Genomic DNA, 16,157 nt, shown 5'->3' with positions numbered 1-16,157 from the left:
CTTTTTCTTGATTTATTAACCTCATCTCCCTTGACATGGTTCAGCCTTCACCTCTTCACAAGTGGGTATGTCTGAGTTCAAATCTTCCAAATGGATACATTTAACCTTCATTCCCAGATAGTGTGAATAAAGTCAGTGCTCTAGAAACATTAAAAGTGTCATAGAAAGACTGTAGAAAGTATCATTATTAATATATCCTAATTAGGAAGTATAGTGAGATTTCATTTACTTATTAGTTGGAGAAAAAATAAAACCGAAAGCAATTGAGAACAGAGAAAAAATTTCATGACCAAGTGGAAACCTCATCAGAGCAGTTTCGATGGGCTCTCAGAGAAAGGTTCAGGAAAGGAAAAATGAACGTAGGATTTTTTTTTTAAGTCAAAAGTCTGTATTTGCCCATTTTAAGAAAGCAAATGAGTCTGGGAGTGTTGACGGGCTCACTAGATCTGGGCTTGATGGTTTTGAAAGCACTGGGCTAGCTACTTAGAGGAGTGAGTAGTTTGGCACTTAGGAATCAGGTATCCCCATTGGGGATGCAAGGTCCCTAACTCAGAAATACTGCACGCAGCTGCCTCATGTCAGGAGTATGTGTCTCCCTCTCAGTTCTCTACTAAGGGCAGCTGGAGATGGCCGCAACAGTTTATCAATCCATTCAACAGGTTAAATCCCTAGACTGTTTACCTACTCCAACCTTTTAGACTAAGCTAGGTTTCCTGTCATGGGCTCCCATCAAACTCATTACTTGACACATTTCAGAGCTGTCTGATTGCTTAACCTCTCTACTCTGCTATAAGTAAAGACCTACAGGGCAAGGACCATATCACTGTCACATATTGCTGTATCACCATTACTTAGCACATTACTGGACATGAGGTTTCATAAATATTTTATTTATAAAATGAATGTGCCTCTATGTTAAGACGCTGCTCAATAGGGAAATGGAGTGACAAAGAATTCAATAAAACTGGAACTCAAAGTCTGCAGAGAGATAAAGTTCACGGGGGTGGAATCAAATTTTGTGAGGACAAAGGCTTATGAAAATTTGGGGAACCACTTTAAGAAAAAGAATATAAAATCATAAATGCAAAATTAAACACCACATCTTGGAAGAGGTTGCAATTAAGGGAAGTTAAAGTTTAAGCTCATTCTCTTATAGAAGATGCATCTAGTGGTAAGTGGATTAATGTACCAAATGCTGTGGAATCTCTGAGGAATGACCTAAAATCTCTGCCAGGGATAATCAAAGATTTCATAGGAAATCAAAGATTTCATAAAAGGAAAAACTTTTATATAAGTTTGATTTTACAGACAAAAACAGAAGAAAGATACTGCAAGTGGAAAAAATATGCCACAACACACTGGTGAGAAAAAGCTAGACTATCTCAGTGGAATAGTAAGTACTATTTGACTAGCGTGGGGTTGGGTGTGGAAACCCATAAAATAGTGGTTCTTAAAGTGTGATTCTGGGTCAGCAGCCTCAGCACAACCTGAATATTTGCTAGAAATGTAGCTAGCTAGACTCCAGCCCAGACTTGCCCAATTGGAAAACTCTAGAGTTAGAGCACCCAAATCTTAGCAAGGCTACGTGGTGATTCTAATGCAGGTAAAGTATAAGAAACAATGCATTAGGAAGTTGCTTGAGCATCAGATATAATTATTTTATTCTTACTTTTAATTTCAGGCTGTTAAGCAAGATGGAAAGAAATAAGAAAAAATATTACCTCCCCCAAATTAAATATAAACTAAAAAATTAAAGTAAAAAATGCAACAGATTTTGGGTAGATTATGTCAACAGAAGGCCAATAACAGAAACTGTAAAGGAAAAAATTGATTTCAATTAATTTCAAATTGTTGATTTTATAACAATTTAATTTTTTTGTACAATTAACAATTTTTTTAAAATCTAGAAAGTTATCTACAATATACATTTCAGGTAAAAAGCTAAAAAGATTATTTTTAAAAATAGACAAACAGTTCTTAAAAATGGACAAAGGGTATAAACTGAAAATTCACAAAAACAATACAAATCACCAATAAACATTTAATTTCACAGAAAACAACAAATACAAACTAAAATTGAAAACTACATTTTACTTACAAAGTTGGCAGAGATTTTTTTTTTTTTTTTTGGTGGGACCCTCACCAGTGGCTGGGAACGCAGAGGCCACCAGCAGCCTCACAGCCCAACGCTCAACGGCTGTGCCACCAGGGGAGGCCCTGGCAGAGAATTTTTAAAGGTAGAAACAATGTAGAAACAATGTAAGTTTCTGCCATGTAACTATATACTCCCTTATAGTGGAACACCAAAGTTCCATTAACAGCACAGAGAATGCTAATACTACATTAAGTGGGGGAAAAAGTTGTTACAAAATAACAAATAAAAATAATATAATTTTTAGGGCCTCTCTGGTGACACAAGGGATTAAGACACAACCTATGAAGCTATCAGCAAACTCTGCAGCACACGTTCAATCCCCAGCCAGGGATTCCCAGGCAGGGAGATATCCACATGGCGCCACAGACCTCTCCTGACTCACCCGCTGCTCCCCTCAGCAGTGTATTCCCCGCCCATCCTTAAGAGGCAGGACAGGAAAAAGGTAAAAACAAAAATGAAACTACAAAATGTATTTCGGTTAATCAAGGAACATCAAGTTGCCTCTGATTTGTGATAACATAAGTGATATGTAAACACCGTAATGTTCTAATTTACTTTATTGAGTAAATACAGAAAGTATGGTTTAGTTTTTGTGTATATGTGCATGAATGTGTGTTGTTTTTAAGTCATGCATAGGATGGGGGGAAATGTGTGTTTGTTATCATTATAAAATATTTAAAATAAAACCTCATCTTAAGATGCAAAGATTTTGTTTGGCATCAGACTATTCTCTTAAGATAGTCTCCTAACACCCCCTTGTGGCTCCACAGTATCAGATTGGGAACACAGCTCAAGCAGCCTAGAGAAGAAAATGACTCACATTGTTCTTTATAAATTCAACAAATGTTTGCACTTCCTAGTCTGTGTCAGGTATTAATAATACAGGATTAAAAGATGCTTCTGCAAAATCGTTCATGACATAGGCTTCTGTGTTGTCTCTAGGGACTCCACTACAACAGCAAAGGAAACAAAAAAAGCAAAAATAAACAAATGGACTACATCAAACTAAAAAACTTGTGCACAGCAAAATAAACTATCATTAAAAGGAAGACAAATTTCCGAAGAAAATGTTGTATATCATGCATCAGAGACTACTACCCAAGACTTAGAAAAGACTCATAAAACACAAGAAAAAAAATCAACAATCCAATCAAAAGATAGGCAGAAGAGCTAAAAAGACACTTCTCCAAAGAAGACATCAGATGACCAACAGGCACATGACAAAATGGTTATCATCAATTATCAAGAGGGAAGTGCAAATCGGAACCATAATGAGATGCCAACTCATCCTGTGAAAATGACCCTCATCAAAAAGTCAAGAATGTGGAAAAAAAGGTACTCTCATAAACTTGGTGGAAATGTAGCCCTGTCTGGCCCCTATGAAAACATGGCAATTTCTCAAAATATTAAAAATAGATCTATGATATGATGCAGCAATTCCACTTTTAGATATCTGAACAATAATAAAACACTAATTTAAAGGAATATATGCATTCCTATGTTGCAGCTACTGCAGCGCTATTGACAATAACCTATGAAAACAACCTACGTACGTGAAGACAAAGGAGTGGATAAAGATGTGATATATAATGTGATATATATATATATATATGAGCAATGGAACACTACTCAGCAGGGAAAAAAAGAGAGAGATGAAATTTTGCTATTTGTGACAAAATAGATGGAACTGAAGGGGATAATGCTAAGTGAAATAGGAGGAGAGAGTCAAATACCAGATGATTTCTTTTATATGTGGAATGTAAAAAAAACAAAGCAAAAGAATTAAAAAAAAAAAACAAAAAACAACCCTGGGAATCTGTAGAACTGAAGTTACCAGAATGGGAGGAGTGTGATCAAATGGTGGAGGGGATGGACTGTGGTGGTGGATTGATGTAGTATCACGTCCCTCTGAAAGAGGTGTGAACCTATCTCTAAAACACAAACACTGTTGGAAACCAACTTTACCTCAATTAAAAAAAAAATGCTTCTAAATCTCTTCATACTTTATATTGGCCAGAACGGCCAGTGTAAACATTCGTTTATTTAGGCTGAGCACATGGGTATATTATGAGATCATAACAATTGAGCCACCCATACTAGTGCTTCTCTCAAATATGGCTTTATCTCCTGGGAGACAGTTGAGGGCATCAGAGTAAGGGTTGTGACTGCTACAACCCAGGGATTGATTGGTTAGCATTTGGAAATCAGAAAAAGCGAGGATTGCAGCACTGTCTGTGGACCTTTGGCATATAATATCCACATGCGTCTCATTCAGCCACTTCATCATCACTTAAACCTGGTTCCTGAGACTGCAAAAAGGAAAAGATCTACTCTCTACCCCCTCACACTTTTACTTTCCTAATTTGTAAATTAGGACTAACAACCTCAACTTCAAAGGATTAAACACGACCACACGTGTACCAAGACGTTCACTTTTGAAACCCAGTTCACAAACTCCTTTACGCTTATTTAATTTAACCCCCTCCACACCTGCCCAGAGAAATTCATGTCAGAAAAGGAAATAAATCATCTCATCCAATCCCCTGGACCAATATTCATTCCACCAAGAATTCTCGTATCCAGGACTCTGGCAGAAACCCAACCCCTCCACGCCTTCACCCTCCAGCCCTAGGGCCGCATCCCAGCCCGTGTTGGGGGGACCCGACTAAAACCCTGCCCGCGCTCCAGTTCTCCCCATCAGGCCACGGCCCTTAGGGGGCTGCCATGTCCCGGCGTCGCCTCAACGCGCCAGCGCCTTCCCGCGCGCGCCCTGGAGGAGCGGGTGGGCAGGGGCGCCGGGCCCGCGCGGACGCGAGGGGGAGCCGGGAGTGGGCCGGGGAAAGTCCCTCCCCCGCTCCGCCGGGAGCACTTCTAGGGGCGGACTCGCCCGCTCGGCTCCGCAGGGGCGGGACCCCGCCCGGAAAAAGTCCGCGGCGGCGCAGAAGAGCCGGCAGGGGGCGCGGGCCGCGAGGCCACCCCCGGGGCTGGAGGCCGGTGGTCGCTTCCAGGCCCAGCGCGGCCGGGCCGCGCGCCGCTCCCAGCCCCCACACTCACCTCGTCACCTCCCCGCCCTCTCGGCGGGCCCCTGAGGTGCGCGGCGCAGGCGCGGAGCCGGCGGTGAGTGCGGCGCGGAGCAGGGCCTGGGGCCTGGCGGCCGGGGCTGGGGCGCGCGGGAGGGAGAGGGGCCGGCCCGGCGCGGCGCCCGGGAGCGCGAGGGTCACCGCCCGCCGCGGGGTGCCCGCAGGCCCCGCCGCCCGCTCTCGGCCGCCTCCGCCTCGGAGCAGCGCCTGGGCGGGCCCGGCGGGCCCCGGGGGACGGGTGAGTGTGAGGGAGGCGCGGGCGGGCCCGGCGCGGGGCCGCTGCGGGGGCCGCGGGCTGACGGGCGCAGCTGCCCGCCGGGGAGGGCGCGGGGGACCCGATGGCGGCTTCTAAAGCGAAACCTGCCTCCGTTTGACGGCGGGCTCGTCGTCCCCTCCCCCATCCTGTGGGCAGTTCCACCCCCGAGGTGGACGCCTGCGGCGCGCTCGGCTCGGCCCCTGCCTGTTTATCACTGCGGGGCCTTTGGGGTCGGCGCTTGGAAGTCCCCGCTGGCCGGGGGGTGCTGTGCGCGGCGCGGGGATGGAAGCCAAGCGACTGGGTCCGGGCGACTCCTGCCCGGCCGCGGGGATGGGCGCACGCCCGGCGGTGGCTGGGCTGCGGGCGCCCCTGGGTGCCACGCTGGCCCTGCGACCCCGCGGGGCGGCCCCGTCACCCTCCGGGTGGGCATCCCGGCGAGGAAGACGCGAGCCACAGCGGTCCCGGAGCGCCAGTGTCCAGCCTGGAGTCTCTGCCACTCCTTTGGGTGTTTCTACATCCCTTTGGATTTTGATTTTCAGTGCAGCCCAGCAAGGGACTCGAGTCATCTACAGCAGCTGAGCTCTTCGCAAAAGAAATAAAGATTTGTAATAAAGCAAAGACGGACAATAAGTTGGACATGTAAGGGGTTCTGGTTCAAGCCCGCAGTGTTTCAGCTCTTTCAAAATCTGGAAAATATATACTTGTTTAAAAATGAGCATGAAAACGTGTTTTGGGGACGGTTTAATATAAGGTGGTAGCTGTTGTAAAGGCGTGTTTGTATACCCGTTAGGAGGAGAGTATGTACATTGCGTGAAAGGCCTTAAAAAAGCTTTGTAAATTTGATGTGTGCTGTTATGGGATTTGAATATAGACATTCTTGTTGAAAACAAAAAGGAAGGTGAAACGATGCAGACATATAAGATGCTTTTTTAAAAAAATGTTTATGGTACAAACTCATTTTTGTAAGTGTAAAATATGTATGTATTCCCTAACATCGGAAAATGTCTAGATGTCTGTACAACAAAATATTACTAGTGGGTGAATCGATTCTAGGTGATTTAATGAATTTCAAGGCTTTTTTTTTTTTTCTAATTTTCCCGCAGTGGCATGTGCTACAGCTATAGATTATCTTCACGTGAGAATATGGGTTATTTTTAAGTGCGGAAAAGGGAGTGAATGGTACATTACAAGTGACTCAGAATCTTGCCAATGAAAAGACTAGTGAACAACTGTTTATACGACTTCCCTGAGTAAAAAGCTTGACTTCATCAAGGCAGTTATGCATTTAGAAAGGTCATAAAAACATTTGCTGAAATGAAGAATGGCTAGCATTTTATATGTTGAATAGGTGTCTTAGCATCAGGTTTAAAGGAGGTCTGATAAATGTTTGGATATTGTTGCAGCCTTCAGTAGAAGTCAAACCTTTCCTGATAAAGGTGATCCTAGTCCTCACACCCGACATTCTAAATCCTGACCAGTTTGCAACATTAATATGTTTGGTTTCCTTTTCTTCTTCATTCTGCAAGTTGTAAAGAACTTGAATTATATTCTGATTAACAAGAGGACTGTGCCCATATGTTTGACTGATAGTTTTCAATAGTCTCCCTGATATTTTTAGAGTATTTAGAACATTAAGTGTGACTTGTTTGGCAATGTAAGTTCTACAAGTGTACAAGAGGCATTAAGTTTTTCTTTTATTTTTTGAATGTTGTTGATTAGGATGATCACAGAGATGCCTTATATGTCATTAGATGGAGAGCGCGCAGGTGTGGGTGTGTGTGTGTGTGTGTGTGTGTGTGTGTGTGTACAATTTCTGTAAAATCTGTTTGTCCATGTCTTTGCTCCATCCCCTTTCCCACCTCTCACTTGGTAGTTGAGTATGAACTGAAAGCAAGATATAACTTGCTGGTAGCAGTGATTAGCAGTTAAGATCTATTCACATTCAAGTTAGTTAGTTGTTCAAAACCCAGGAGTCAAAAGACATGCTTTTTCATCTCTGGTTCTGTGGCTTTGTCAACTTGACTTTGACTGAATCTGTTTCCTCATCAGTAAAATTGGAGTGCATTTGATAGTTGCCCCTCTCTGTACCTCACAGGATTGTTACGAAGGCTAAATAAAACAGGGTTAGGAAAATGCGCGCTAAACTTAAAAGTACTATTTTGCTACCTACCATATGATCACATCACCTGTACTGCTGAGATACCCAAAACTTAGTGAAGTCAAAGATAACAGTATGTGCACCTTAACTTCCTTACCACTAGAAGTGAGAAGTGATGGTCTTACTAATGATACTAAGTTCTACCTGCATGTAAATCACCTTGATAAGAAAAGCAGCATAGAAATCTGGTAGAGAAAACTTTAACAAAGTATTTCTTTACCTGATAGTCTGTGCCTATTCACTGCTGTATTGGAAAGAACACTAATCCGAAATGGAAGAGATAGTTCTGATTCTGATGTGAATCTGTCACCTGAATATACATTGGGTAATCACTTTATATGTCTAGTTGTTTCCAAAACTAAAAGGGTTTGAAAGTGTGGGGCTTTTTTTTTTTTTAAAGATTTTTTTTTTCTAGAGGCATGTTTTATTTGTTTGTTTGTTTGTTTTGTTTATACAAGCACTGGGTACAGTCAGAAGCGCGGGAGGGTGAGAGGATTCACCAGAGCCAGAGCGGGGAGCAGAGCAGGCAGAAGGACCGAAGGACACTGCTGAGGGGAGCAGCGGGCGAGAGGTCTGCGCGCCATGCGGGACCCTCCCCTCCTCTGGTGACGGGGAGCAGCCGGGATCAAACGTGCTGCAGAGGCTGCGGGCAGCTTGGCAACCCAGCGCTCAACCGCTGCGCCATCGGGGAGGCCCGAAAGTGTGGGGCTTTAAAATCAGATAGATCTTGACAAATCCCACCCCTACCAGTAGTTAAGTATTCCCTTTGACTTTACTGTGCCTCAGTTTTCTCATCAATAACAAGAGGCAAGTAATAACAATTTTGAATGAACGGTGTAGATTTTGCATAAGATTATGTAAATTGGGCCTCCCTGGTGGCGCAGGGGTTAAAGACAGTGCTGTTGAGCCCTTGCAGCCACTGCAGCCTGAGTTCGATCCCCTGCTGGCCAGGGAGCATCCTACATGGCACAGTAGACCTCTCCTGCCTTGCCCGCAGCTCCCCTCAGCAGTATATTTCAGTAGAACTGCCTGTTCTGCTCCCACTCTCTGGTGAATCCTCTCACTCCCCCAATAACTCTGTCTTACACCCCAGTTCTTGTATGTATAAATAAGTAAATCTTTCAAAAAAAGGTTATGTAAATTGTGTGAACAGCCTGGTACATAATTGGTGCTCCATAAACAATCATATTATTCTTCTATTGTTAAGTAATTATAAAGATCTAAACAGTTTAAAGTTTGATTTGGTGTTTGCTTCATTATATTTGCTTTTATTACTGAATTAACTAATTCAGATATTTTCCTCTTGTTAAAGTATAGCTATAACTTTAGAAGGTAAATTCATTTCAAAGAACTGACATAAACATATGTTCATGTTTTTCATTATATATGACATTTAGCACTTAATATAGTATCTTCAAAAGAATATTATACTTAAATTAACTCTGTGTAACTTCCCAATTGATTAAAAATCTGGTACCATTGTATTTTTGAATATTGAAATTATATTTTTGCTAATAGGACTTCTGTCTTTTGTTTCCTACAGACACTTTTTTACTATCAGTGAAAACTTCCATCATTCATTTTCTTCGCTCTAATACCAAGAACTATATCAAGTAAGTAGAATGTAATAAAACTAGTCAGTTTTATAGTAGTTCATGGAAATTTAATCATACAATGATGGTTGCCATACCTGTTCTGTTGTCAATAGAATGTTCAATGTGTCCTCATATATAAGAAAAGGATTTTTTTTCTTGAAAGTTAGCTTCTGCACTTCTATATAATAAGTATTTTTCTGAAAGCTAGCAGCTTAATACAGATTTGTGACAGTATTTTGTGAAAAGTTTTCACTGTTTCAGAGCATTCCCAATTGCAAGAAATGTACCTGTAAAATTCTTAATATGGTGCCACAGGCACAATTTTTAAATAAAGAATAAACAAAGTAATACTACTGATAATTTAAGTATAAGACTTGTATTATCCAGTTCTCACAATTACATCAACATTTAAAAAAGAGTTCTCGACATCACCAAGAAAGAAAACAGAAATTAATGTTCTGCCTTTAAACTTGATCAGAAAAATAAATCCAGAATATAAAGAGATATTTTTAACATTTCTCTTGTGGATTTTCACATGGCATAAACGTCTCTTATTGCCAATAAATTCTTTGGTTAGGAGGAATTTTTATAACAGTTGTTATTTGTGATGTATTTGTTAAATTTTTTTCATTTTTAGATTGAAAAGATATGAATGAATATCCTAAAAAAAGAAAAAGGAAGACGTTACACCCCTCTCGTTACTCAGGTCAGTGTGTAATTTGAATTAAAAATTGAGCCATGGATTAATTACCATGTAGTTGTAGTCCCATCCATTTTCTCAGCAGTCACTAGATAAGAGTTAAATATCTGAATCAGTTTTTAGGGAAGAGAAAGCTTTGAATGAATGTTCTGTGTATTTTAATCCTCCTTGTCTGCCATATGTTAGGCATATATAAGAATTTTATGGACATTTATTTATTTTAAAGATTTATTTATACAAGAGCTGGGCTACAGGCCAGATGCACAGGAGGGTGAGAGGATTCAACAAAGACAGAGTGGGGAACGGAACAGGCAGACTGACTGAAATACACTGCTGAGGGGAGCAGTGGGGAGACAGGAGAGATCTGCCTCACCATGTGGTTTGCTCCAAGGCCGGTGGGGCTCAAACCAGCACTGAAGAGGCTGCAGACAGCTTCATAGTGCTGCGCTATGGAAGGCCCCATTTTTATTTAATCCCTACTTCATGGTTTATAGATACTTAAAAGTAGATATCCAAGATTACATACTTATAACATAAATAAAATTTGCCAAGCTTGTTTTAAGGCACAGCATTATTAACCTTGGGGGAAAATATTCTTCATCCTTGGCAGAAAAGTCTTTAACTTATGTATTATTTTCAGAGATTATGAACTTTAACTTTGTGCAATTTTAACTTTGATGGGTCCATTCTATGTTAAATTGTTCTTTGTGGCCATCTTTCACTGATATACCTCATAAATATACAAATATTTGGGGCAGTCTCAGGCATACCTGTTAGCCCACCCAAATCTACACACTTTTTATACCTAATGAAATTAAGCCTATTTTGCTGCTTACTAACCCCTCCCAGACAAGACTTGAAATGACAGTTGTTAGAAATCCTCATTGATCCTCGGACCATTTGTCCTATGTATAGTGCTTACTTTGCACTACATGGAAGATTTTCTTAGTTAATTCAGTGTTTTTTTCTGGAGTTAACATCTTTATCACATACTTATATTTTACGAGATTCTGAATAAGGTAAATATGTATCTTGTGCTTCAAAGTACAATTGAGCTTTGAACACATTGGGATTGAATTGTGCAGATCCACTTATACATGGATTTTTTTTTTTTTTTTTTTTAGTAAATACAGTTGGAACCCCCATATCTAAAGATTCCACATTCCACATTCAACCAACCACACATGCAGAGCCTGTAGATACAGAGGACCAACTAATATGGGACTTGAACATCCTCACATTTTGATATCCCCTGGGACTTGTTATACCAGTCCCCCACTGATAGCAAGGAGTGTCCGTACTTAACTTTTTGGGAAGTAAAACATATTATACCCAAATTTCCAACTGTGCAGGGTTCAGTGTCCCAAACTCCCTTACATTGTTCATGGGTCAGTTGTATCTTAAATTGTTTGATTTGTGAGTCTTTGAAAGCTCAGTATAAATACTAGGTTTGCAGTGTAAAAGCTTTCAAAATTGAGGGGAATACTTTATTGCAAATACTGTGATAATTTGTTATAAAGAGATGGCCATCATTAAATGTATATATTCTGTATACAAAATTTTTTTGGTTTTGTTTTATGTTCAGATTCCTCGGGAATAAGCAGAATTGCAGATGGATTCAATGGAATTTTTTCTGATCACTGTTACAGTGTCTGTTCTATGAGACAACCAGACTTAAAATACTTTGACAACAAAGGTATATCTGATATTTCCTAAAATATTTTTCTTGAAATTGCTTTTATATTTTTTTCATTTCTTATTTGAAAATGTGTTTGAAAGTTTTGAATTCAAAATATGCAGGTGTTTGAATTTGTTATAATGTACGGACACAAGAGTTCCAGGTAAGAAATAATTTATCTTTTAACGGTATTTCAGACATATAAATAAAAAACATATTCTCCAAAGCCCATTTTAGTTGTCTAGCAATTGATGGCAAAGCAGGAATGACCCAGAGTTGGGAGCATTTATGGTGATTAAAAATCATGTACACAGGGTTCTTCATTCAGCTATACCTTTTAGTCTGAGGCTAACGGAAGAAAAGGACCTCAGAGGACAATGGACTTAATTTTTTTTTTCAATTTTATGTCTTCTATTGAATGATAGCAGCTTAAATTTGTTCTCTTCTTCCACTTTAACCACTGAAACTCCCAAATCCCTTGAGCTCCTCTGTGTTAAAAACATGTCCTCACGGTTAATCAATGTGAAGTCTTGTTTGGGTTAATGTAGATACAGATGGCTACATGCAGTAATATTTATAGATATGTTCATAGCTATATAGTAGCATATACACACTTTTTTTCTGTTAAATGAGAATGCATAGGGCCTCCCTGGTGGTGCAGGCGGTTGAGCGCTGTACCGTGAAGCTGTCTGCAGCCTCTGCAGCATGGGTTCTATCCTGGCTGGCAGGGGAGAAACCCACATGGCGCAGCAGACCTCTCCTGTCTCACCCGCTGCTCCCCTCAGCAGTGTATTTCGTCAATCTGCCTGTTCTGTTCCCCTCTCTGTCTCTGATGAATCCTCTCACCCTCCCACACATCTGGCCTGTACCCAGTTCTTGTATATATAAATAAATCTTTAAAAAAAAAAAATGAGAAGGTGTAAAAGAAATGACATCCCATTAGAAATGAAGACATTTGTTACCCAGATCTCAGTTTTTAATACCATCCTCCAATAAAAGGGACTAGGATTTCTTGGAGAAATGGCTGATTCTAGTACTGGGTAGGAAATATACATAATGAGGCTGGAGTCTTATACATGCATACACAGATTTGTGATAGAGGTATGCCAAAGGAGCAGGGGGGCCAAATGAAAGGGCTTCTAGTAACTACAGCTGAAACAGTGGGGGGAGGGATTGAATTATAACCCCAAGTATAAAACAAATATCCATGAGTCTATGAAGACATAAGTACATATATGAGTATGTAAATGAGGCAGAAGAGACAAATGTCCTGTCTAGAAGAATTCCAAATTTGTGTGTGTAGGTACACTTCATAAATGAGGTGGATCATAAGTCCCCACTCCTTGAGTGTATACTGCACTTAGTGATTTTCCTCCAAAGCTTTAGAATATAGAAAGTAAAAGTATATTTACAGTGGAGAAACCTGATAAATACTACCTCATCTGGTGATCAGGCCAACATTGACATATTAATGGTATGTATCTTTGATAGGATGTAGTAAAAATGACAGTTTACCTCTGTGGTCTATCTCCCAGGAACCCAGAATCCCAGTATAAGCATGAAAGAAGCAACAAATTTCATTAGTGGGGCATCCTGCAAAGTAACTGACCAGTACTCCTCAAAACTGTCATTGTTATCAAGAAGAAACTGAATGCAGAATACATGGGAATTCTCTGAACCGTCTTCTCAATTTTTTTTTCTGTAAATCTAAAACTGTTCTAAAGTCTGTTGAAATCAGCATGATGATAAAGCCCAGTGCTCCTTACTAAATTCTATTTTAGATTCCTCACACTAACTTTAAAACATTAGTAAATAAAAGGTTATTCTGGCTCAGGAATTTAAACTTAAAAAATCCTAAGTAACTTTAAAAAGTATGCTCTAGTCTAAATGGCATATGGAAGCAAAAGCAGTGGCTTAGTCAAACAGATTTTCCATGTGTCTGTGGTACATAGATAATATCTGTTTTTGTGGCTAAATCTAGTCCTTAGTTCCTGGTAGAATTCAAAATTATATTTAAAACATTTGGTCCTTTATTGTATATTAATGTTTAGTGTTTTTATATAAATAAGTGTTTTTCCAAATTCCTTTTACAGATGATGATTCTGATACAGACACATCAAATGACCTGCCAAAATTTACAGATGGGATCAAGGCGAGAAACAGAAATCAGAACTACCTGGTTCCCAGTCCTGTACTTAGAATTCTAGACCATACTGCCTTTCCTGCAGGTTAGGAAAACTAATAGTATTTGCACATTTTACATAGATCAAGGAAAAACTAATGGATGTGTAAGTTTATTTCTTCCCATTATGTAATTGATTTAATTCACTAATAGTAATAGACTTATTTCATCTTTCAGAAAAATCTGCTGATATTGAAATTTGTGATGAAGAGTGTGACTCACCTGAATCAGTCAACCAACAAACTCGAGAGGAGAGTCCTATAGAAGTTCACGCTGCTGAAGATGTTCCAATTGCTGCAGAAGTGCATGCAATTTCTGAAGATTATGATATAGAGACAGAAAACAATTCATCTGAGAGTCTCCCAGACCAAACTGATGAAGAGCCACCTGCTAAACTCTGCAAAATTCTTGACAAGAGCCAAGCTTTGAATGTGACTGCTCAGCAGAAATGGCCTTTACTGAGAGCTAATAGCAGTGGCCTCTATAAATGTGAGCTTTGTGAGTTCAACAGCAAGTATTTTTCTGATTTAAAGCAGCATATGATCTTGAAACATAAGCGTACTGATTCAAATGTGTGTCGAGTATGCAAGGAAAGTTTCTCTACCAACATGCGTCTGATCGAACACGCCAAACTGCATGAAGAGGATCCCTACATTTGCAAGTACTGTGATTATAAGACAGTAATTTTTGAGAACCTCAGCCAGCACATTGCAGACACACATTTTAGTGATCACCTCTATTGGTGTGAGCAGTGTGATGTACAGTTCTCCTCAAGTAGTGAACTCTACCTACATTTTCAGGAGCACAGCTGTGATGAACAGTACTTATGTCAGTTCTGTGAACATGAAACAAATGATCCTGAAGACTTGCATAGCCATGTCGTAAATGAACATGCGTGTAAATTAATAGAGTTAAGTGATAAATATAACAATGGAGAACATGGACAGTACAGCCTTTTAAGCAAAATTACCTTTGACAAATGTAAAAACTTCTTTGTATGTCAAGTATGTGGTTTTCGGAGCAGACTTCATACAAATGTTAACAGGCATGTTGCTATTGAACATACTAAAATTTTTCCTCATGTTTGTGATGACTGTGGAAAAGGCTTTTCAAGTATGCTAGAATATTGCAAACATTTAAATTCACATTTATCTGAAGGTATTTATTTGTGTCAATACTGTGAATATTCAACAGGACAAATTGAAGATCTTAAAATTCATCTAGATTTCAAACATTCAGCTGACTTACCTCATAAATGTAGTGACTGCTTAATGAGGTTTGGAAATGAAAGGGAATTAATCGGTCACTTGCCAGTCCATGAGACAGCTTGATTGATCTCTTTATTTTAATTTGCATAATGTCAATGTAAAATAAAAAATTGAACTTTTTTGGAGATGTTAAAATGGATGATTTTTAAACCCAACTTATGAGAATTGTATAACTAAGATTTTTTTAAATGTGCTGTTTTCTTGGCACTGCTACATTTTCAGCATATAGTTACAGACTAAGTGTGTATTTTCAGTGTATGTTCATAATTTAACCACTCTTGATGGCCATAATCCTGTTTCGTGCATGTGCTCTGATTTCATGAATTGGTAAGAAGCATTTATACTAAAGAAGCTAGAGTACAGTTTTCCTTCCATCGTCATAGGTGCTATTAACATGCTCATGACACATGTTCAGTTGTTTATGTATGAAGTCATTGAAGCATTGCACTTGCCACAGCCAAAGTGCAACATAATATATAATTAAGTCCACTGAATGTCTGTTAATAAAAACCCCTTTTGTATTCCCTATCAGTCATTATCCCCAGGACAGTCCGTGGGCTTTCCAACTGTGTGATTCTTGTAATAACACTAGGAGACCAGGTTCCTGTAGAAGGGAAAGATTTCATTGTCTTAGAAGTTTTTTCTTCAAATACTTTATTTTTAGCCCTACCTGTTTATTAAGAAATTTAAATAATTTAAAGACAGAAATGGGGAGGAACTAGCAGGGTGGGGGAAGGTAAGCTATAAAAAAAGTAACATTTCATAACCTGCTGACATTTCATGTTCAGTTATGCAATTGAAAAGTCATGCCCAAGCTTCTGGCGTCATTAATTGAGAGAAAACCTGTGAAGTGTTAATATAGGATTAGGAAATAACTAGAAAACTAGGAGTTGCTGAAATGATAATGTATATGTTACTTTTGATAATGGTCAGTTAATTTTACCTTCTATGTTAGTTCCCTGTGCCTGTTGTAACAATTTACCACAAACTAAGTGACTAAACAACAAATTTATTACCTCACAGTTTTGGGATCTAACAGTTTTGAATCCAAAAGTTGACATGATTGGTTTCTTCTGACAGCTGTG

At 39.7% G+C, this 16,157-nt stretch overlaps 1 protein-coding gene across 1 annotated transcript; it reads left to right on the top strand.

Annotated features, from left to right (window-relative positions):
* Window positions 1-9,892: 9,892 nt before the first annotated feature.
* On the top strand, window positions 9,893-15,135 carry ZNF639 (zinc finger protein 639; the record flags this gene model as incomplete). The annotated part of the gene is made up of 4 exons (XM_084231425.1): window positions 9,893-9,950; window positions 11,530-11,640; window positions 13,716-13,850; window positions 13,982-15,135. 4 exons carry the CDS (start codon window positions 9,893-9,895, stop codon window positions 15,133-15,135), a joined length of 1,458 nt encoding a protein of 485 aa, XP_084087551.1.
* Between the last annotated feature and the right edge of the window lie 1,022 nt (window positions 15,136-16,157).

The sequence above is a fragment of the Talpa europaea genome (genome assembly GCF_964194135.1).
Source record: "Talpa europaea genome assembly, chromosome: 4".
Classification (NCBI taxonomy): Eukaryota; Metazoa; Chordata; class Mammalia; order Eulipotyphla; family Talpidae; genus Talpa; species Talpa europaea.
The sequence above is the reverse complement of the archived record's forward strand: the minus strand, read 5'-3'. Positions and strand labels throughout refer to the sequence as shown.